Raw genomic sequence first — 25156 nt, forward strand, 5'->3', positions numbered from 1 at the left:
CCGACATCCTTTTTGACTGTGACGAATGATTTTATTACAAAACAATGAACAATTAGAATCGAGTAATTAAAATAAATGCTGCATGATTTTTATCCAAATAAAGTCAAAAGTTAAATGCATCTAGGCGAAGAACTAATACCAGGTATTGGTAATTCCATTTTCGCACTGAATGTGTCTAAATGTTTAGATAAAGGTGGTAGCCATTCATGAAAATTAGCATTGACATAATTATTATAGTTCTCGAGCGTATGGTTCAGCTAGCAAATCCATCGGCTTGATTGTCTCCTCTTTTTTGTCCAAAAAGTTATGAATCCGGCATGTTCTGGTCATTCTGAAAAGATAAATAAAACAGCAACAGACACAAGAATTGTTATAAGATGGCAGATTGCAAGGGGAGGTGGGTGGGTTTTTGAAACTTTTGGTTTATCTTATAAAAGCGATAAACCGTATTAATCACAGAATCCATTTTTAGGCAGAAACATAACAAACAAATAACTATTGTGGAAATAACGGCCACAGTTCACTTAGAATGACGAGGTCTGACATGATTACAGAATGCCGACATGCTAGTTTTAACTGACAAATCTGTGCACCATTGGTAGCAATGGATGCTCAAGTTCCTCCAGGTTAAATTCTAAAGAGAACGAGGGTTATGATCCCCAAATACGTCGGGTCTTATTCGCATCACCCCCTGGTTTCAGGGGAGTAAAGATTAACATTTTTTATATTATAAAACACTGAATACATAGGCCATACTATGTATCATTAACAGTCAATCTCGAACTGGTACCAATTCAGAACCGGCCACTCAGGGTAGACATGAGATGGTCTCAACAGAACTTCCTGCGGTACCGCAGGAAAGTAAAAACCTAATATGATCCGACGTACAATTACGGGAAACGATCATAACCCCTTAATCTTGCCACTTGAGTGTGTCTATACACACTCACAAGAACCCCCCCCCCCCCCTTTTCCTACAACCTAAAGGTCCATTTAGGTGAACTAGCTAAGAAGGCATTATTCTTTGTTAATATGTTTGAATCTTAGACAATCATATTTTTCCTTTTGTAATAGCTTTGTTATAAAGGTGCTGTTTTTGAAGATATCACTTCTTTCGTTGTATTATCCATGTTATATATATATATATATATTTATCATCATAAAACGCATTAATTTATTTTATCAGTAATACATCCACTGATAAACCGATCATGAATAACAAATGGGTTTACTAAAAGAGTTATCTCGCCTTAACCGGCTTAGTTGAACAAAATGTATTCTGAAGCACATATATGTTTGGAACTTGTAAAATATTTCTAAGAGATATAATGCGATAAATCAGGAAGTTTCTTCATAAAAATAAACAGTACATGTATAATCAATAAAACTGAACATCTGTGTTAGTGTGTACACATTCGGAGATTTGGGTAATAACTAGACTGATTGGTCACTGCAAAAGTACAATGCAAGATGGTGGTATGCCATGAATCTACTCAATTGCTTTGTTAATCTGTAATATGCACTAATAATTTAGTTTTCCATTTTCAATTTTATTGTCCTCTACAAAGTTTACGAAAATACATTACCTGTATATATAATAAGTGCTATATCCTAGGCACTCCTTCAAAGTCGTGTACATTTGTATAGGCTAATCTATATATTAATTTAAACAAGTAACGTGACCAATATTTTAGAAACCAAGGGAGTAGAACGTACACAAAAAAAAAAAAAAAAAATCATATCAATCAATACATAGAAAGTACCACATATCATGTACTAACATGACTAAATTGGCAATCACATGCATTCCTAGTAGTACTTAAAATTCGGATACAACTAAGCAGTATGTGCCGCTTTTTTGGAAAGTTCAAACTTGAATAGTTTTACGTCGAATATATTTTGTGACCTAAAAGAACTAGGCGTTTCCTATACTAAATTGGCTACCCTATGCATTCCTAGTAGTACTTAAAAATTCGAATACATGTTTTCGGAAAGTTCTATCTTGAATAGTTTTGCGTCGAATATTTTTTGTGACCTAAAAGAACGAGGTGTTAAAGTAAAATTCCATGGTATTACTTTAAGTAATGGATAGTTGATTTATTCCGACTAGAATTAAAAAGATTGTGTCCATCAGCTTCTAGATAAGAATGCTAACTGTTCCTTTTGATAGAATCAAGAGTATTTGAAATAAATTTAAAACTTCATCGAGTTTCCCATCTGGATAATATGCGTGTTCGTTTGTAAAAGTCCTTAACAGTAACTTATATACCGCATATTTGTTTTGTTTCTAAAAATAGATGTGGGGAAGCCTATAGTTCGTGCCGGCATGTAAAATAAATATGATAGTAAAATACAAACGTATTAAAACATCAATGTTCACATATCTGAGTTAGATAAGACAATCAAAAATAATCTAAACAATACATGTACATGTATCATGTGGTATATATACAATAACGTTATCGCACTTCAAAGTATAGAGGATGTTGTGTACCATGCTCTGTCTGCTGCTTCGTGAGTTATAAAGTAATTTGATAATTGTGTGAATAGTGCACATAATTCTCTTATTTGCTCTAAGTTGACTTGTTGGTAAACTTATTGTCCTGTCCATGAGCATAAGTAAGCTATTTGAAACCTGTACAGACTATTGCTTGTATAACTATATTTGCTTGTATCACTATATGAATTATATTTACGCAAGTCAGAAAATTTAGGGTCGGGCTTGGTATGTAGGATTCAACAACGTAAACATGAGCTCTGCAAATCTCTCACAAGTTCAACTGACGTGATATTTCAAATCAAAATCATATATCAAATTTAATATAAGCATATTTACAACAGGAACACATGCATAAGGAAAATAGCTAGGCAAACATGCAAAAATTAAAACAAGCAAGCTAACAAGAAAATAACGCAAATTGAAAAGTATAAATATATACATAACAAGCTCACTCGTGTAAATAGAAGTGGTATGATTCAATTAGACAACTCTTCACAGTAGAACAAACGGCAAATAAAATAATAACAAAAAGTCATTTTACTGCCTTCAACACTGAGCAGAGACCATGCCACATTAACTATAATTATTAGTAGTCACTTTTCTGCCTTCATTTTTGAGCAGAGCCCATGCCACATTAACTATAATTAGTCACTTATCTGCCTTCATTTATGAACAGGGCCCATACTGCATTAATATCAATAAGTCTGTGTACTGCCGTCAACAATGAGCAGAGCCCAAGTCGCATTAATAACATTTAGTAACTTTTCTGCCTACAACAATGAGCAGTGTCCATACTGCATTAAACGAAGTCATTGTCCTGCATTCAACAATGAGCAGAGCCCATGATACTGCATTAAAGAGTAATTAAAAACCAAAAAGAAAGAATGTTAAACAAGTCAAACGAGAAAACAGTAGGCATAATGTATGTACATTTTTTTTTTTATATAGTAATGCCGATTTAAGTGTATCAAACAGTTTAGGAAATATTTAAGACTGTACATGTTCAAAGGATTTCCACTTGTAAATATTTTAATCTAAGCCATCGACTCTGATGGATTTAATCTAAAGCTATCGCGTCATCCGCCACAAAATTTGTCTTCTAACTCTCAAATAGTGTATTTCATCTATTACACGTCAGCTTAGCCATCTAACACATAGTGTAAAATTGTGTATAATAGTGGTAGAATCTATAAAGTAAATAAAGATGAGGAATTTGCACTTATTGCCCTCGTGTGTGTATCTTTTGTGTAATAACGCTATGTGCGTCTTCAAAACGACTGCATGGTTATATAATTTATGTACATTAAAGCAGACATGTAAAAAAGTCCACGAATTAAATATATGACATCAAATTATAATAATAAATAATTCTTTCTGTAATCTTATCTTATCACCATCAGATTATCTCATTCCTAATGAGATAAATATCAATTAATTTAGAATAATTATACACCACAAAACATCAACTTTTTTTTTTTTTTTTTTCTTTTTTATATATAAATTCAACATACCGAGGTTAAAGCTTGACGAAATCTGCAAACCGCTGGAACATGCAGGTAGTGAATTCTTTGGATCAGTGGTTTTCCTTCTTTTAAATCGTGTTTTCCTTACAAGTGCATCTTGTGCTGTGTGATATTCTAAACGGGGGCTCCTGGTGTGAAGATTTTGTTCTGCCATTAAATTGATCACCGGTCAATGAGCCACTGACAAATTGGAAGCTGTCCCTGTCATTCGAGCATTGTATAACTTTTATGGCGAAGATACATTATTAAAATGTTCTAATAATCTCACAAACATTAACATGTCGAAAGAAGCTGGATGTGTTCCTCGTGTTGATGGCTCGGTTGGTGGCATCGGATGTGTGGTGAAAGTTCGGTTTACCTTTCAATATCGTCGTTTGCTGACCCTTGCAAATGAAAATCCTTTCTTGGAGAATTGTCTGGTCTCTACGATAGTTTCATTTCAAAATATTAGAACATGATATGCGGATGTCAAAGATTTTTTACGATTGCATTTTTTGAAACTTTTACATATCTACAAGATTGGCTAGTGCAATGTAATGCTGACGAGTCATGTGACGTTGATTGGCGGGAAACAAGAACCGGATCCGAATGAGGCAATAATCATTTCTCTTTAATTAAATTGGTTTATCTTATAAAAGCGATAAACCGTATTAATATTGTTGAAAGTTCATATATATACATGTATATATAGCTATTAAGTCGCTTGTACTGGTTTCCCCATACTTCTGGTCCACAAATCTGAAAATAAATAATATGATTAACAAGTGAAACTGCGAGCTACTGCTCACTGATGATACCCCTGCCGCAAGTGGATAATATTAATAGTGTAAAAATATGCAAGTGTTCGGTAAACTGGAAGTTGTCGAGTGATGAATCTGAAAACGCATCACACGTTATAGCTGACTTATATAATTTCAGAAATCCTTTATTGTAGTATTATTATAGGATTATTGCATGCAGTGCTAGCATTGATTTCCTTAAAACAAGTTTATAAATGTAGTTATTGGTTAAAACAAATATAAATATGGCCAAAATCAAGTACACCTTTTAGGGTGCGCTTTACTTTAGTGACTTAGCACGAGGTGTTTTGGAATTTACAGGTTGTTTAGAACTTTTTGTAAAATATAAACACTAGCACATCATAGAAAATCAAGTGAGTAATTTATGTTTCAAATTTTATAACAAAAATCTCTGTATTAAAGGCTGTGGATTTTCTATAAAAATCTTGATTTATTTGCCACAAAGTCCTCTTTTTCAATTAAATGCAATTAAACAGTAAAAAATAATTCTTTGCATCAAGTTTTCCCTTTGAATATGTACACAATGGCCTATCTCTATTATTCATTATATCTCGTAGTTTTGATACAATTGAAGTTTAAAAAGTTCGTACAAAAATGGCTACAGAAGGGTACATAAACCTTAACTATATACAAACAACATTTTACATGTTCGATTTTGTACAACTTTGATAAATGCATTTAAATTCTAATTCGTAAACTCAAACGAACATAAAATATTTATCAAATAACCACAAACTCTTACATGGGAGACGCCGCGTGCAGAGACAAGTGCTCTCGAAACACAAAGAACGGGGGAAATAGCATTGGATATTTGTTTTAATTTCTTAATTTCGATGAACAGATAACTGTGCTGGAAAGTCTTTTCTAACGTAACCATCCTTTCCTCTGTCCGATTTTAACCTGTTATGCTTCAGAAAAATCTTATCAGAAGTACAGGTGTTAGCTCTTGCTCTTGAATACGAAAGACGAATCATTTTGAAAACTTATGAACATTTGACTACTTGGTGAATTTTATTTTAGATTATATATTGATCAAGGTGTATGTCAGCATCTTAAATATGACTATTTAAAGAAATTTATTTAGTTAAATACTAAACCAATATACATGTCTGAAATTCAGCCTAATAGCTTCAGTAACAATTCGCATTGTGTAAACTTTCGCCCTAGTGACTTAGATAATAATATGCTAAGTTACTTAAACAATTAAATAGTCTAGTAGCCACCTGCATAATGTCGTCAATAATAACTGTTACATCTGTAAAACCAACATGTCCAGTGTTTTCCAACAACAAACAGTTCAGTGTCTTCAATAACAACATACCCAGTGTCTCCAACAACAACCAGCCAAGTGCCTTTAATTTAACTTGCCCAGTGTTTTCAACGACAACAACCTCAGTGTCTTAAGGGCATACGACACAGTTACAGGGGAGGTAATGACGTTGCTAAGGTCAAATGTTATTTTCGCGACGTCAAACTATGACATATCGGGAAAAGATGCATGTTTCGACTGATTTTTATCATTCAAACTGATTTAATTTGAAAACGAGTTCATGGACCCCTATTTTTCAAACCAGCAATTTGTTTCATTTTGCGATTATGTGACCCAAATTTTAAAAAACTGTAAATAGAGGATTTTTTTAATTTTTGATAAACATGCAGCAAAAAATTACGTATTTTTCAACAATTGAAGAACATTTGATAAATATGAGTTATTTCTGAATAAAAAATGCATAATGTTTTATGATACTTATAAAATACAGAAATGACCAATTATTTAACAAAAAATAATTTGTGTTTATCCTTTATAACAAAAAAGTTATGTCTTTCTTTCGAAAAAGAAATTACGGCCACAAATCTGAATTTTGAGCAAATATACCAAATTTCGACCTCATTTTATTCAAAAAGTAGCACATTAAGGTACATTTTTTATTACATATTTGACTTAATTATGTAAAAAACAGCCTATATGCAAATTTTCACGAACTTGTAAATACAGGATCAAAACTGTATCGTATACCCTTAATAACATCTCCAGTGGCGTATACAAAAAACTGATCCAGTGTTTTTAACAACAACCAGTCCAATATCTTTAACAACCAGCAGAGAATTTCAACAACCAGCTCAGTGTTTTCAATAACAACAAACCCATTGTCTTCAATAACTAAACAACCTGTCGAAAGTCTTCAACAACAATCAGCAGTGTATTCAATAACAACATACACAGTGTTTTCAACAACAACCTCACTAGTCTTTTTAACATCAACATGCCCAGTGTCTTGAATAACTACCAGCCAAGAGTTTGTTATAACAACCTACCCAGTGTTTTCAACATCAACATGTCCAGTGTCTTGATTAACTATCAGTCAAGTGTTTGTAATGACAACCTGCCCAGTGGCTTCAACAACAACCAGCCAAGTCACTGCAAATGTCTTCAACATCTACCAAACCAATGTCATCAACACCAAGCCCAGTGTATTCAACATTTATCAACCCAATGTCCTCAACACCAAGCTCAGTGTCTTCAATATCTACCAACCCGATGTCCTTAACACCAAGCCAACTGCCTACAACATCTACCAACCCAATGTCCTCAACACCAATCCTAGTGTCTTCAATATCTACCAACCGAATGTCCTCAACATCAAGCCCAGTGTCGTCAACAACAACTACGTACCAAGAGTCTTCAATAACTACAAGTGCAGTATCTTCAATAAAAACATGTCCAGTTGGTGGTTAATTACTTTCAGTCCATTAGCTTTAATTACAAATTGCTACAGTTTCTTCAATAACAACACGCCCGAGCTTCAACAACCTGCCTAGTGGCATAAACAAAGACCTGCCCATATATTGGAGTCAATAAGAACAAGGCAAGAGTTTTCACCAACAGACTGCCCACAGGCTTTAAAAACAACCTTTCAAGCGGCTTCAATACCAATCCGCCCAGTGGCGTCTATAACAACCTACCCAGTGGCCTGAATAACAACACACCCAGCTACGTCTACAACTTGTCCATCGGCATCAATAACAACCAGTCTAGTGGCTTCAACAATAACCAGCCAAGTGTTTTCAACAACAACTTGCCAAGTGGTTTTACAAACAACCAGCCCACTGTCTCCAATACCAACATGCCAAGTGGAGCCTATATTAACCTGTTCATTGACTTTACAAACAACCTACCCAATGGCTTCAATACCTAATTGCGAAGTGGCGTCAACAACAACCTGTCCATCGGCATCAATAATAACCTGTCTGATGGCTTAGATAACTTGTAGCCCATGGCTTGAATAACAACATGCTCAGTGGCTTCAATGTCAACCTGCCCAGTGGCTTTAATAACAACGCCCAGTGGCGTCAATAACAACACGCCCTGTCGCGTCAATAACAAACCAATAGGCGCCAATAACAACCTGTCCAGTGGCTTCAACAGCATCTTGCCCAGTGGCGTCAATAACAACCTGCCCAGTGGCGTCAATAACAACCTGTCAAGTGGCGTTTATAACATCACGTCAATAACAACAGTGGTGTCAATAACAATACGCCCAGTAATGTCAATAACAAGCCAAGAGGCGTCAAAAACAACCTGTCCCGTGGCTTCAACAGCATCTTGCCCAGTGGCTTTAACATCATCTTGCCCAGTTGCTTCAATGTCAACCTGCCCAGTGGCTTTAATAACAATGTGCCCAGTGGAGTCACCAACAACTTGCCCGGTGGCGTTAAATAACAACACGCCCAGTGGCGTCAATAATACGCCAAGAGGTGTCAATAACAAACTGCCCAGTGGCTTCAACAGCATATTGCCCAGTGGCTTCAATATCAACCTGCCAAGTGGCTTTGATAACAACACGCCCAGTGGCGTCAATAACAACCTGCCCAGTGGCGTTTATAACATTACGCCCAGAGGTGTCAATGACAACACGCACAATGGTGTCGATAACAACCTGCAAAGTGGCGTCAATGACACGCCAACAGGCGTCCATAACAACTTGCCCAGTGAGTTAGTACTTATTAAAAATCTGATGTATACTGAACTGGATACCACGGAAAAAGGTCTTAGAACTGAATGAATTTATTACCAAACGTGTTGTTTAACTACATGTAGGTAAAAAATGGTCCCCTTTTACAAATCCTTTCTCTGGAATAGCTTCTGAAACATATTCAGCATTTTTATACAGTTCTTGGTTTTTTTTATATTCAAATGACATGTACTGAATTGTATCTAAATGTTCATTTTATATAATAAAATTTTATATTCAATATGATGAAAATCCATACATTATGTTAACAATACTTGTCACCTTGATCTTTAAAACGCTCTTGTTACTTGTTTTACTTGGTGCGTCAAAGTCCGTGTTACAGCGGACCCAATCTTCTTATCATCGGAAAACTAAGCAAGCTCGTCTGACAGGTATTTTTCAACTGTATCCCATCCTGCTGGTGACTTATCAGCAACCGTAATAAACTTGTTCCGCTTAAGAAATTGTTCAAAGATTGTCGGCAACTTTGGTTAATATGTCCCTATCTGTTATGTCAGTATCATAATGTCATAGATGTGACTTTCTTCACGTTCATAACTTGCCGTATTACGAAAAGTACAAAGTGGAGAGAAACTTATAAAATGCTACTGTACACTTTGACTGCAATGGCTCGAATGACTTTAAGGTTCATCATAAGGAATTGAAAAATATGGCCGTGTTTACACCTCAAAAATTACTATGAGTACAGACAAACTGGTACATCCAGGAAAGTTTTAAGGCATGGCAGGAACTAGATATATAAAAGTTATACGAAGTCTATGTTTCAGAAAATTAAAAACTTACCTGGATTTTCATGTCCAGTTTTTTTCAGTCTGCAGAAGATAGCAAAATAAACAAACACCTGAGTTTCATTTGATACGGTCCACTCAGTTACACAGTTTAAATCACCTATTGTTTACAGGTGTGTATTGTCCAACCATTGTCCATTTAAATCAATATAGCTACTCACAACATTGATTATATGAGGGGAGCTTCTCAATCGTTTTCACTACTTAGTTAATTTTTGCACCTTCTACAGGCACGAAAAAACTGGAAGACAAAATCTAGAAAAGTTTATAATTTTCTAAAACATAAAATGCATTTAAAATTTATATATCTAGTTCCTGCCATACCTTAAAACTGCTGCAGGTGCATAGGTTAGTCTGTACTTAGAGTAAAATTTGGGGTGTAAATACGGCCATTTTAGCCAAAAGGTTGTGATGAACCTTAAACCACCCGAGTTCACTCGTGCATGAACCCAATATCCCAATCGATCCGAACAAACACGTGTTAACTATAAACAAACAACATTTTACATGTTCGATTTTGTACAACTTTGATAAATACATGTATTACTGTCTGATTTTTAGCAATGTATTATTTTTCAGTGTTTTTCTTGTTCCTTCTGCATGCATGTTTGCAAAACATCTCCAAAAACGGATATAACGAAAATGGCGTCATAGTTAAAACTTCAAAAGTATTTACCAGTCATTGTAACGAAAACATCGATGCATTAGTAATACTACATGACTTTTTATGTCTTTGTTTTCATATTCACAACAATTTACATCTTATACTTTTGTGTTATATTTTTAGATGGTTTATGTGGGTTTATAATATGTTTAAGATCAGTATGGCACGAATCGTTGACAGGTATAAAAAGATTTTTTTGTGGGGTTTAAATAAAAGGGCTGTACTATATATCACTGTTAATGTACGTATGGCTATGATTCAACTCTTAAAGTAATATGAATAAAGAAAGGCAACAGTAGTATACCGGTGTACAAAAGTCATAAATCGATTGAGAGAAAAAAAAATGGGTATCAAACTTAAAAGCCAGGGAAACTCACCAACTGAGAGAGGAAAACAGAGGAACAACAAAAATACTGAAGTGCGACAAAAACAAAAGACAACATACAAAGAACAAACTATTAGATAACAAATGCCATATTTGTGACTTGGTACATGTAATTATAAGACAAAATTAGTGAGTTGAACCTGGTTTTATGGCTAGCCAAATCGCCCGCTTATGCGACAATGTTAAACTAGTTCGTTTAAGTAAATTATTGAACCAATGTATTCATATGTACTAAACGAAGTCCTCTATGCGCGCTTTTTCATAAAATTTATAACGAATCAATGAAGTATTATTATAATCAACAAAAAAAATTCATTCAACTATTGGTGATTGAAAACATTGGTTTTGCCGAAGTTCAAAAGAGAGGTCACTGCATATTGAACTATTTTCGACGAAGTGGCAGTACGGAAAGACAATAATTTAGTAGTTTATTTCTGTAGATTTTGATAATATCAAAGATTTTCATTTAAACAAACAAATCATAGATACCAATATTGAAATTTTGTATTTGCGCCAAAGACATTAAAGGTCATGCCTTATAAGCGTGTTTCATAGTAATTAAAACCTTAGTCATTAGATATAACATATTCAACTTTTTTTTTATTTAAAAGATGATTTGACTAAGCAAAAATCGAGAAAAAAACCCGACAATATAAATATTCATTTGAACATATTTCAATATAATCGGCCAGTCGTTAAATGTTTTCCCACCCAATATTTCCATTGTTTTGTTGAACAGTGGACAATGACCTGTGATTGAACTGGTAAACATAAAAACAATTCCCCATATGAACTGATCATCAATTTTCACCTACTTATATATGGTTTGTACAAATAAAAGGCATTACAGATAATAGAGATCATGCATAGACATAAAATTTGAAATAGAAATACTTTATTAGTAATCCAATTATGTATATCAATATCTATATTTTGACATAGAAAAATAGGATTTATCATTTTTAAGCATATTTGTGATGTATAGAAAATAATGTTGATGTAAAGTGTTCTTTCCACTTGACTGTCTGCTGTCTGAAATACAATAGCTTCCGAATGCTAGCAATATTATCATTTGAGATATATCCTCAACAATATACCGGCTTCGTTATATTTTACTGTCAAGTCTGGACTTGACTGTTCAATTTTTCAATTTTTCTGTTTTGCCTTCGCTCTTTCTGATCTTTAAAAGCAGTTGATATGGTTTCTGGTTGACATGTGCACTGTCATCTTCTGAAAATATAACTATTAGACAATTAACAATTGTAATAACAGTGATAATTTCGTATGGTTGGTACGGATTCTTTTTAATCTGCCATATGATTGACCAAAAAAAGGATAACGCATGCTATTTTGCCTGTAATTGATTTTCGTTTTAGCTCACAAGATTAATCTGTGGAGACAAAATAAATTACAACACAAATAGCATCAACGACATCATGACTTGAAATAATGAAAACTATTTCTAAATATGGAATTTCAAGTATAACTAAGGTCAGGCAAACTAAAGAAAACGTGATTTGTCAATACCTGTATACAGATAAGAATAATTACTTAGCTTTGAATACCAGTCTAGTCTAGTCTTTGTAAGTCTGCTCTTTGGATCAAGGTGAGTCCTAAATTTATATCGTTCTAGATACCTTCAAATTTATAGTAAAACTTATACTACCAGTAATGTGTATGTGTACTTCAAATTTTACTGTCTCTTTCGAGATTTTAATTTCATCAAATTTTAAATTTCTATACGATAGGATTTTGCTGGCTTTTTTTGTGTGTCTTTCTTCAAAATATGAGAAAATTATTAAAGAATTTGGTTCAGTCTGATTTTTGTAAATAAACATTTCTTTCTAGAATAGAAAAAAAGTAAATAAAATTAAACGTATTACTATAATAAAAGACGACGGTAATGCATATATACATATATTCCCTGACCTTAGAATACAACAGATTAAAAGTTACTTGGGCAATTCCTGCAATACATGAATACATGTGCAATCAACAACTGGATCATGAGGACAACTAGTTCAATAGGAATACGAACTGCCCGACCACTTGAATTATATAGGTATAAAGACTTAGGAAAACGCCCCTATAACCTTACTATCGTGTCCATTTATACTTCTGACTGAGACAACATCAACATGCACATTTATTCTTAGAATAAACACTTATAAATGAAAGAATTTGTATTGTAGACTTATAAATAAGTTTATGTAGACTTAGAAAGACGTATATTTCAACATAGAAATACGTTCATGTAGACTTGGAAATACGTTCATGTAGACGTAAATATACGTTCTTATTGGTATTTTGTGCATTTTCCTTTGATCTTGTTTTGTGATAATTTTTCATATCATGCTACTCGCTTGAGATGGAAAATTATCGCTAGAAACTAAGGAGGCACGTGGCGTTACTAAGGACATTGACATGATATTGACATCGTCATCATAGGTGAAATAGCGATAAAAAGATTGTCATCGGTCATCTCAACTCGATTGCATTTCTCGATTTCGCCGTCCCGGCTCAAGCGAGAACATCAATCTCGTTGAAATGATCAGCGATAACCTATAAATATACTTAGAATTACTTAGAAGAACTTAAATTATTTTAACAGAAATAAAGAAATGTATAACTATATTGTTCCCAAAGCCATGACACAACGATTTTCAAGTTTTCATACAACATTTTGGAAGAAAACTTTACAAAACACTGGCATTGGCAATTTTGTAATAGGTCTTATTTTGTAATACCAAAGATTTCCTCCCGCCCAGACCATTGGTATCAAAAAGTATTTTTAGCCAAAAAAGTCATATACGACATTTTGGAAGCCCAGCGACGACATATTGACTATTTTCTGCTATCTGGTCGGATTGTTTTCTCTTGGACACATTCCCCATTTCCTTTCTCAATCTAATGTTGTCAGGGAAATATTCAAGCACTAAAGACTTGTTTGACATTTTGTTTCAGATCATCATGCAGTTGCTCGTCGTATTATCCCTTCTTTTTGGATATGCTTATTGGTAAGTCATAATCGTATTTTTATATACTGCCTTGAAATTCTTGAAAAACTAAACTCGTTGACTAGATCAACTTTTATCTATGTAGAACAAAATTGATAGGCGACTTTTCATGCACTGAACCAGGATTATAATTTAGTACGCCAGATGCGCGTTTCGTCTACATAAGACTCATCAGTGACGCTCAAAAAAAAATAAAGCCAAACAAGTACTAAGTTAAAGAGCATTGAGGATCCAAAATTCTTAAAAGTTGTGCCTAATAAGGCTACGGTTATCTATGTCTGGAATAAGAAAATCCTTAGTTTTTCGAAAAATTCTAATTTTTGTTAACAGGAAATTTATGAAAATGACAATATTTTTGATATTAATGTCAACACCGAAGTGTTGACTACTGGGCTGGTGATACCCTGAGGGACGAAACGCCCAACAGCAGTGGCATCGACCTAGTAAAATATGATAGATAAACAGATGCATTTTACAGCAAAACACTTCAAAAGCATAAGATTTACTAAAAGGTCAATCTAATAGATATTGTCAATAGACTCTTTATAGTTAAACCTCAAGATTTTCAAATAAACAAAGTTAACATTGAAAAAAGGTATATAGTTATTTATAAGAATGAAGATGTGGTAGGATTGCCAATGAGTCAATTTTGTGAACTAAACAAAATCAACCGAAATATAGCCTAAATTGAAAAAGCGACTATGATCAGTAAAACAATACCTGTAGCAGGAGTCGTTTGATTGAGTATCAAACGACTCCTACTTCATTTTCCTAGAATACATAACATTTTCTTAACGAAAATACACACCTATTTGAATACTTAAGATTTGAAAGTCTATATATTCTGCAGTGTATATTCTCACGAATTTTCTCTTTTTAAATGATTACTACCCTGTTAATTTGACAATTCATTATTTATTAAGCAGTTGCACATGTTAAGTTATATTCATAATGAATTTTCTTTCTAATATAAAAAAGAAGATGTGGTATGTCTCGTGAAAATGTAATATATTTAGATCATATATATTGATATATAGATTATAAAGTTTTTTGTTTTTTTTCAATTTGTTGATTTCAAATTAATAATCTGATGTTCTGTTGTTTTCCTCTTTAAGTAGATGTGGTTTCTTTTGTTATGATTTGTGAACCGGAATTGTTTTCGCTTGATCGATTTATAACTATTGAACATCGGTATACAACTGTTGCCTTTAATGAAGTTATATCAGGGAAACTAACCCATGAGAAAATCACATGTTCTTGCAAATGCATTGCTTTTTTTCACAGTCAGATCCAAGTCCATGGACATGATTTGAATGTATTGGTAGCTAAAGGGTTTGCTCGTCTTGACACGAATAAAGACGGAATTTTGGAAGCCAACGAATATGAGGCTGTTTTAAAGGTTGACGACACTAATGGTTTGTGATAATATATAATACATAATTCGATAGGACTCCCAAATCGATGGCCGATTTTATACCCCTCTAATCAAAGGTTTTTTTTTCAAATCACAAATTGACGTCCAAATCTTTGACTCACGACTCTGAAAAATAAAAGGTGAAACAAACATGATAGAATGTTATTTAATCAAATTAATAGTATGTTGTCATTCATTGTCATGTTGTCGTTTTCATAACCCATGTTTGTTCTTTTATCTTGTTTAAGGAAGTTCGCTTGTCATATTTTGGATTTTTGTCAAATTTTCGAAATCCCCTGTTTTTATCTATTTTAATGCCTTAAAACAATTCGCCCATTGACCCCCATTTTTCTTTTTATGAATCTTTTACATGTATACTTATAAGCCATCTGTAAAAGTCTTATAACACTTTTGTTATTTTTTAACAGTTTTTGAGAACTTAAGTGGCTGTCCATGTAAATATCAGGCAAATCCTATGATATGGGTGGCACAACATAATTTTTTCCCCACTGAGTTTTTGGTTCCAATGCAATTTTTATATCATACAGAGGATATGTATGTGAAAGATATTTTTGAATCAACAGTGGATGGCTCTGAAAATGATTTTAAAGTTCACTAACAATGCAACCAAATTTTTTACAAAATGAAGAGTTATCTCCCCTTTTAATGAATTTTCAGTGCTTTCTATGTATTTTTTTTTCTCTTTATTTTTTGCACTTAATAAAATAAAAAAAAATAACTTTGAGAAAGAATGAATTTTTGATATGAAATAGATGAACAAATTTTTAAAACAAAATATGTCATGTGCCATCCACTGCCCGGGTTTTCCATGGACACCCTCTTAATTAGTTATCAAAGGTACCAGGATTATAATTTAGTACGCCAGACGCGCGTTTCGTCTTCATAAGACTCATCAGTGACACTCAAATCAAAATTTTTATGAAGCCAAACAAGCACAAAATTGAAGAGCATTGAGGATCCAAAATTCCAAAAAATTGTGCCAAATACGACTAAGGTAATCTATACCTGGAATAAGAAAATCCTTAGTTTTTCGAAAATTCAAAGTTTTGTAAACAGGAAATTTATAAAAATTACCACATTAATGATATTCATACTACTGGGCTGGTGATACCCTCGGGGACGAAACGTCCACCAGCAGTGGCATCGACCCAGTGGTGTAAATAGTTATCAAAGGTGTCAATGATAAAGGTCAATGATAAAGCTATCAAAATTAAGAGAGAACAATGGCTAATATATCGAGAACAAGTACATTTACCTATATTTTATTTTCGCTCATTTGATTCCTTTATTAATCAACGTAAATATATACTGATAATATGAAAAGATTGTTATTTTGAAAATGAGTAACAAACTTCCTTAATTGACTCTTTGGGACGGGAATCTGTCCTGTGTTGTTCATTTTTCATAAGTCAAATACGTTAGTATGATTTGTATATATATATGCCGTTTTAGGCGACACAACTTCAAAAACAAAACAATGAATACAAAAGAAATTAGTAAAGACTAAACTGTAAATAAAACGAATTATTATATCATATATAATTCATCGATTAGGGGAGAACCCAATAGTCTATAACCGATTGGACATCTTTTTGTAATTGTAATACATGACGTCATAGTTGATTATGATAAGAGAATGAACAATATTTATTGGCGTCATTAATTTCCAATTGTGCGTTTATTTGAAACCGATCAAAAACTTTTTTTAAATACAAGATTTTATTTTAAAGTAGATCATAAGTATATAATATTTTAGATAGAATTTTCTTATACTTTGCCAAATTATACTGCGATTGTACAATCCAAGATGGCGGTATACCATGGATGTTTAATAGTTATCCCACGATGACGCGGTGTGTCAGTGTAAGATCATCCCGATGGCCGGAGGCAAGAAGCTGATCTAACATTGACACACCAAGTCCGAGTGTGATAACTATTTTACATCCCAGCTGTTTTAGATTAGACGAAACATCATTTACAATTCATAAAATCTAGTTTAGAACGCCACACAACCATTATAATATACTTTATACATTACTGTATGATGTATACCCTTTTTGACACCCGAACAAGATGAGTAGATATCAAACAATGTCAACTCGCTCCAACCTATATCGCCACTTTATGAAAAAAATCGCCCCACTCTTGTTTACCGACTCGCCCCACTTTTGAAAAAGTGTAAAATAAACTGAAAAATCACTGACAACTCACTTATTAACGAAAAGGGTTTAAACCCCACTGAATAAAGGTCTGCCAACTCGCCCCACTTATTTAAAATATATTGCTTCCTTTAAGTATGTTAAAGGAGTAGGTTCAGTAAGGCCCTTTTTTGGCCCCAAAATAGAACAGTTTTACAAAATTGTGAAAATATAATCTTTTAGCTATTTATTTATTGGAAAGAAGAATGCTTCTGCTTCATAAATATGGACTGTTTTGACCATATCATGCGCATATATCGGATACTAGCATCATAAAGTCATGCTAAATTACTGAAATCTTCACAATTTAAGCATTTTAGTTAAATTTTAGACGGTTTCCGTCTTAAATGAAAGTTGCGGCATTTGTGTTTATCTATAATATTGAGATGTTAGTTGTATTTGATGATAATACATAACATATATGAAGGTTGAGGATGAACACGGATGAGGCCACTTTTATTTTTAACAAAAACCAACTAAAAAGTGACGTTTTTTGGCTTAGATAGATTTTTCATATTTAAGCTTGAATCTGAGAGTTTTTAATGACTTAATTAGTTAAAATATTTCACATAAACAAATGGAATCAATTTAAATAGACACTTAAGTGTTTAAAAAGTGTCCAAAATCTTTCGTTAGAAGAACCTGAAATTTGAGGCCAAATTCGACCCTTATCGGACCTACTCCTTACTGACAGTTTGTATCCAGTCGTCCTGGTGTAGTGGTTGTGTCGTGGCTTGATATGCTAAAGGTCTTGAATTCGAATCCTATTATATACACTGGATTTTTTTCTACGTGAATTTTGATAGATAGTCTTTTCCGTATAATTGTATATTAATTATAAGTTTTATAGTGGATTTGACATTCCCGCCAAAATGCTACAGAACAAAGGAATGCATGCATAACAAAGAAACACAAACTGCGGTGATCTGGCAGGGGTGATTCGGCTCAGATCACCCATGTTAGGACAAAGGAGCTGGGATGTAAACCTTAAGACATCGTTACATTGTATTTGTACAGTTATAATGTTTCTATTATTAAAGGTGACGGAACGATTACCTGTGATGAATACGTAGCTCACTCGTCTGCGCCAAAGGCACTTGCTTTACAAATATTTACGGCAGTTGACCCTGATCATGACTGTTCTCTTACTCATGCAGAAGCTTTGAGCTTACTTACAAAAATGGACCAAACAGGTATTTGTTTATTTACAGATCATAGAAAAGTCTAATACAAGTATTGAATAATCTTGGAGATGCGTACTATGACTGTTTTATGTGATATCGACATCATGTATCATGTCTCACATTTAACGGTTGGAAATGTTGTTTATTTATACCCTTCATTTTGACAAATGAATAGAAAAGATGTTCACATACACATTGGTAAATGAACAGCAGAAGCACTACTGAAATCAGAAATACAACGTTACTTATCTCACGCATTTGGAAGTCCAATAATTTTTTTTTATTCCAGACAAATGTTACACGAATTAAAACAACATATTTACAATGAATTTTTATACAGAAAATACATATATAGTAGATGAAAAAAAGACCAAACAAAGGCAAAAACTGACACCTACATTATCTAGGAACCCGTGATCAACGCCATCACTGATCAAGGAGTTTCTATGCCTAAAATATAGTTATGATAATTACTATGGTAACCAAATGTGCTTGTTGATTTGGTGTATTTATTTTCATGAATATATTTCATATTTTCAGGAGATGGACAGGTCAGCGAACATGAGTTTGAACATTTTTACGTTCAGGTAAGACTATAATGGCAACTTCCAGTGCTCAAGATACTGGCCATGTATGCATTTCTTTCAAATTCAAAAAAATACCAAAAGCAACATATTGCTTCGATTATGTATGTCATTAATAACAAGAATGTGTCCCAAGTACATGGATGCCCAATCCACATTATCATATTCTATGTTCCGTGGACCTTAAAAATGGGGTAAAAACTCTAATTTGGCATTGAAATTACAATGATCATATCATAGGAAATATGTGTGCGAAGTGTCAAGTTGATTGGACTTCAAAATCATCACAAACTACATCGATCAAAAACTATAACCTGACCTCGACCAAAAACTTTAAACTGAAGAGGGACAGACGGACGAACAGACGAACGAACGAACAGACGGACGCACAGACCAGAAAACATAATGCCCATATATGGAACATAAAATTTGAATATCTCTTTTGAATACGTCTGTAAATTGCATTTTGATACCTCTATAAATTGCTATTTACGGTTGCTTTTGTATACGACTATATACCGTGCCTACTACAAAGTGGTGTCGTCCTCTTGACATCTGTGTGGTTATCTTTGTCATTGGGCGGCTTACTCATTGACGTTGTACCCAAAATATAGTTATGTACAGTTGTATTTGTTTATGTCTGTCATATCTTAACAGTCATATGTTTACAGACATAATCAAATACAACTGTACATAACAGTATATTTTGGATACAACGTCAATGAACTAGCCACCTAATGACAAAGATAACAAACAGGTGTTAATTTAATAGATGCTTTAGTAATTTTTGTAAAAAAAAAATGTTTTATGATTTTAACACAGGGATGACTGCCGTACCCATATTTTGACTATTTTATTTATTATGTCTGTTTTGTTCACGCAGCGTTGTAAATATAACGGAATTTGACGAAACTGTCGTACAAGTGAGAGGGTTAGCTCTATAAAACCAGGTTCATTCCACCATTTTCTACATTTGAAAATGTCTGTACCAAGTCAGGAATATGACAGTTGTTGTCCATATGTTTGATGTGGGGTTTTTTTCATTTGATTTTGCCATGTGATTAGGGACTTTTCGATTGAATTTTCCTCGGAGTTCAGTAATTTTGTGATTTTACTTTTTTTTGTATGGCAGAAACATCAGCATTAATCTTTAAAATAACTAATTTATACATATAAAACAGATTTGACAACAATAGTATTCTCCCAATGTTTGAGTATTTTTAATCATGCTTGAACGTAAGACAGGACAGGAGTTTTGAGTAATGTAAAAAACAGAACAGGAGTTTTGAGTAAAAAAATGCAGAGGGAGCAACTTTTCCAAAAAACGACAGGATGACAATTTATGTTAAAAGTCAGAATGAACATAGGCGGGACTGACCAAAGCAACACATAATAAGGCAGGACAGAGATAACAATTTCAAAAATACAGGGCAGAAATTTTCATCCTAGATCACCCGCCTCCCTCACAAAAAAATCAAGAAAATGAAATTGTAGCTCCCTTTATGAAAATATCATTTTTTAGTACAATAATGTCATGACTTTTGTTTGTTATTGGAAATGTTTTTAAGGATGTCTGTGGGTTCGTGGAAACCGCATCGCAGGATCAAATTTATAGCGGCTTCTTTCCGACTTTTAAGTCCCAGTAGTGAATACATATTGTTAAAATAGTATTAGTATTCTTATCGAAATACTTTCTTTCAACACTCACACACAGACACACACTTATATATATATATATATAATCGTTTGTATAGCAGCGTGGACAACCGCATTACTTTTTTTTTTATTTTAAATGATACTGAATCATTTACCTGTAACTCTTTTGTCATCGGCTATCTATGGTGAGTCTTGTGTGGACAAGGCGCGTTTTTGGCGTATTGAATTTTAAACCTGATGCTTTTGTTATCTATTAATCATGTTTTTCTTTGTCTAATATGTTCTCCTATGTATTTTTATTGTAGTCCTGTAATATTATGTTGTCATTTCAATGTTTTATTTAACTTTGCCATTAAAGTGCGAGGTTTGGCATGCCACAAAACCAGGTTCAACCCATCACTTTTATTCCCCTTTAAAAATGTCCTGTACCAAGTCAGGAAGATGGCCATTGTTATATTATTGTTCGTTTCTGTGTGTGTTGCATTTTAACGTTGAGTCGTTTGTGTTTTCTCTTATTTTTGAGATATTGAGATAAGACGTGGCACGGTACTTGTCTCTCCCAAATTCATGTATTTGGTTTTAATGTTATATTTGTTATTCTCGTGGTGTTTTGTCTGATGCTTGGTCCGTTTCGGTGTTGTGTCGTTGTTCTCCTCTTATACTTAATGCGTTTCCCTCGGTTTTAGTTTGTTACCCCGATTTTGTTTTTTGTCCATGGATTTATGAGTTTTGAACAGCGGTATACTACTGTTGCCTTTATCTATCTTTAACAGTAATTTACGCTCATTCAGTGTGTCAGAGCTTCAAATAGTGATTAAAATAGAATAAAAGAGTAAAGTACATGCAAATGAACGAGAAAAAAATGAAAGTTTAAGGATGCAACATTTAAATCAACACACAAGGTTTAGTCCTCTGCACGTTATTCGTATGATTTGATTTAGGCGTTTATAACCTTTAGTAGCAACCCCACAGTTTAAATGTCTGTAACACGTTCGATATGAAAAGTGGGTGTTACAGACGAATGTTCACCCAATCTGACCCAGTCAATTGATAACCGGAGCGCGCCAAAAAAAATCTTGTCCACGTTATTATGAAAATTATTCTATTTACATATGGCCTGCCGAAGGCTATTTGTTCAGCTGAATTATTTGTCAAAACGATTTTATTACGTTATCTTCATATATTATCATTTATTTGAATACCGTTGCGCAATTTTTTAAACTTTGTAACATTTTCCGTATTTGCGCAGCATCGTCCTGTACATATTAAATTTGTTGTTCGGTTATTTTCTATAGACCTAGATGTTTCATCTCAAATTTAACCAAACATTGTACTAAGATCACTTACTTTGTGTTAGAAAGTTTTGTTTTTCCCTCAGCGGGGTTCGGACATTTCCGTCTGTGACATTGTTGCAATATTTCCTGAACCGTTATCAACGCCCTACTTTTGGACCACTTTGGCTACATAAAAAAATATAGCTTTCGGGGGTAGATTTACATGTAATGACTTTGTTCGTTGATTTAATCTAGCGTTGTTTATAATTGTTCAAGATCGAAACAAAATTATATTATATGTTTTTTTTTCAGATCTTGAAACACCTCGGTCACGTGGACCATGGTCACCAAGTAGTGGGTTGATCTGTAAGTTCTATGTTGATTATGATTATTAACATTATTCAATGTTGTTTTCTTGTATTATATTTATTTCTGAACACAAAAAGATACTATTACCATAAAAACTTTATCACACAGAATGTATAAGATATTGTCCTACTTTAACCGTTCGTAGACTTTTTAGCCCCTTAAAACATTTTATTTGAAATGCACTACAGACGGAAAATCGGCCTCACCAAATACTTTTTTCAATCTAAATGCAACTTTGGCTGAGGGAGTTGAAACCTTAGTTACTTATAATTTCAAAACTTATAAACGAACAATTTTTAAATGTTTTCTTATAAGATAAGATGAATAAGTACAAGCTGATAATATCATGGGGACTGATGGTTCTGTAATAAATGAAGCTACACGATACAAATTTCAAGCATTTGAAAACCAAGGATATTTAAGAACCTAATCAGTTGGAAAGCTTTATTACCAAACATGACATCAGCAAATAGCAATATTAATATTATGTATACTCCGCATGGGGATGTTGTTTGTTGTTTGGACTACTGAAAGACAAAACAAGAAGAATATTTACCAAAAGAACCGTGGTATAACATAGTCAAAGTCATTCGAGAAATAGCTGTGCTATATAAGGATCATAAATTAGATAATTAAACTGCAATAATATAACAGAAGCTTAGAAAATAGCGGTAAATTAGAATAAAAAGTAACAGTAGCAGTACCAGAGAAGTGGTAACAGTTGCAGTACAAGTAGAAGCTGCATTCGTTGTAGAAGCAATATTCATACCTTTTCTTCCTCTATTCCTCTAGATCTGTTTTTGGTGTTTCTTTTTCGTCCACTTATTAGAATTTCATTTTTCAATGTTGTAAAGGTTTAAATAAACATAAAATGGACGATTGTATTTGTTTTGTTTGTCAAATACTATTTCATATCACCTTTTTTTCATATGATATAATAATAACAAACGCACGATATTCAACATTTCATATTTCAGCTCTCCTTACTAAAGCGACATGATACCAAATAGGAGTCAGACCAAGTTTTAATAAAGGACTAGCATTATATCCTTAGATTTGTTCTTTCGATTTTAATAGCATGATGACTTAAAAAGAAGGGGGCGAAAGATACCAGAGTCAAACTCATAGATCGAAAACAAACTGACAACGCCTTTGCTTAAAACGAAACAGACAAAAAGACAAATAAATATTATAGTACACATGATACGAGAGGGAAAATGGATTCGAGAATTAGTAAAAAGTTGTTATCTGTAATTATAAAATGAACTAATGAACTTGATGGTTCAGATATTTTGTCAAATGCAGTGATATCATAAACAGTCACGGCCATTAATACACAACTGAGTCTCATATCGTGTAAAGGATAATTTCACAAGCGGTCACGGCCATTAATACACATCACCTGAGTCTCGTACCGTATACTGGATAATATCACAAGCGGCCAGAGCTATTACTACACGCCACCTGAGTCTCGCACCGTGTAATGGATAATCTATTGTCCAGTGTCTATAAACATTTTCGTTTCAAATTGTTTTCCTTCAATTATTAAAAAATGTAAAATTACAAAATTACTGAACTCCGAGGAATATTTAAAAAGAAATATCCTTAAGCAAATGGCAAACTCAAAAGTTCATTCACATCAAACGAATGGAATGGATCAAAAGTGGCATATTCCTAACTTGGTTCAGGCATTTTCTTATGTAGAAAATTGTGGATTAAACCTGGTTTTATAGGTAGCTTAATCTCTCACTTGTATGACAGTCGCATAAAATTTCGTTATATTGACAACGATGTGTAAACAAAACCACAATACATAATAGATAAAAATGTTAATAATAGGGGTGCAGCATTCAACATTGTGTTATTATCTTAATCACTCTAAAATAAACAAATATGATAACAAACATTAACGATGGCTAAATAGCACAATGACGGTATGTATAAGTACAGAGTGTCATATGTAAAGTTATCAAAGCTCAATTAACTATTTCAAGAGGCAAACAAAAACTTTTTTTGACACAGAATTTTGCTAATAGATTTTGCTAATCGCAGACTATTCAAATCCGTCAATCTATTTCAAAAGATGACGAAAACCTATTTATGTTTAAAGTAGAATTCACTGATTAGTTTGATGATACATATAAGTAATATTTTTTACCAAAGTATGTACAAGTAATACATAATTTCTTCAAAGATAAAACTTCACCTGTCATTTGTTATATCAAAACCAAACCCACTGCATCTTAGACATTTCAATGCAAAAGGTAAAAAAGAGGGACGAAAGATAGCAAACTCATAGATAGAGAATAAACTGACAATGCCATGACTAAAAATAAAATATTAACAGACAAATATTAGTACAGATAACACAACATACAAAACTAAAGACTAAGCAACATGAACCCCACCACAAACTTGGGGTGATCTCAGGTGCTCCGGATGTATTAGCAGAAATTTAACCTATGGGAAGTATTACAAAATAAAAATCTATCAATATATATATATATATCTTATTTATCAAGTAATTTCCTATCGGTATCACAAAATTTGCCTCTTCTTATAGCGCTTAGATATCTAAATTAATATACAATACGATTTTGTATGTTCACACTATAAGAATTTCATTACCAAGGCAGTGCTCCTTATCTAACATACGTGGAAGAACGATTTAAATCGACACGACATAAATTTACGGTCACTAGCAAAAATTAGTTTATCAATGCGATATTCTGTGTAACAACTCAC

The 25156-nt window shown here is 33.3% G+C and overlaps 1 protein-coding gene across 1 annotated transcript; it reads left to right on the forward strand.

Moving 5' to 3' along the window:
• Positions 1–12167: 12167 nt before the first annotated feature.
• LOC134707395 (uncharacterized) lies at positions 12168–23458 on the forward strand. The gene is made up of 7 exons (XM_063567107.1): positions 12168–12300; positions 13659–13711; positions 14996–15126; positions 18385–18537; positions 19069–19115; positions 22355–22408; positions 23389–23458. The coding sequence occupies exons 2-6, from the start codon at positions 13665–13667 to the stop codon at positions 22403–22405; spliced, it is 429 nt and encodes a 142-aa protein (XP_063423177.1). The 5' UTR covers positions 12168–12300; positions 13659–13664; the 3' UTR covers positions 22406–22408; positions 23389–23458.
• The last annotated feature ends 1698 nt before the right edge of the window (positions 23459–25156 follow it).

The sequence above is a fragment of the Mytilus trossulus genome, chromosome 2, assembly GCF_036588685.1.
Source record: "Mytilus trossulus isolate FHL-02 chromosome 2, PNRI_Mtr1.1.1.hap1, whole genome shotgun sequence".
Lineage (NCBI taxonomy): Eukaryota > Metazoa > Mollusca > Bivalvia > Mytilida > Mytilidae > Mytilus > Mytilus trossulus.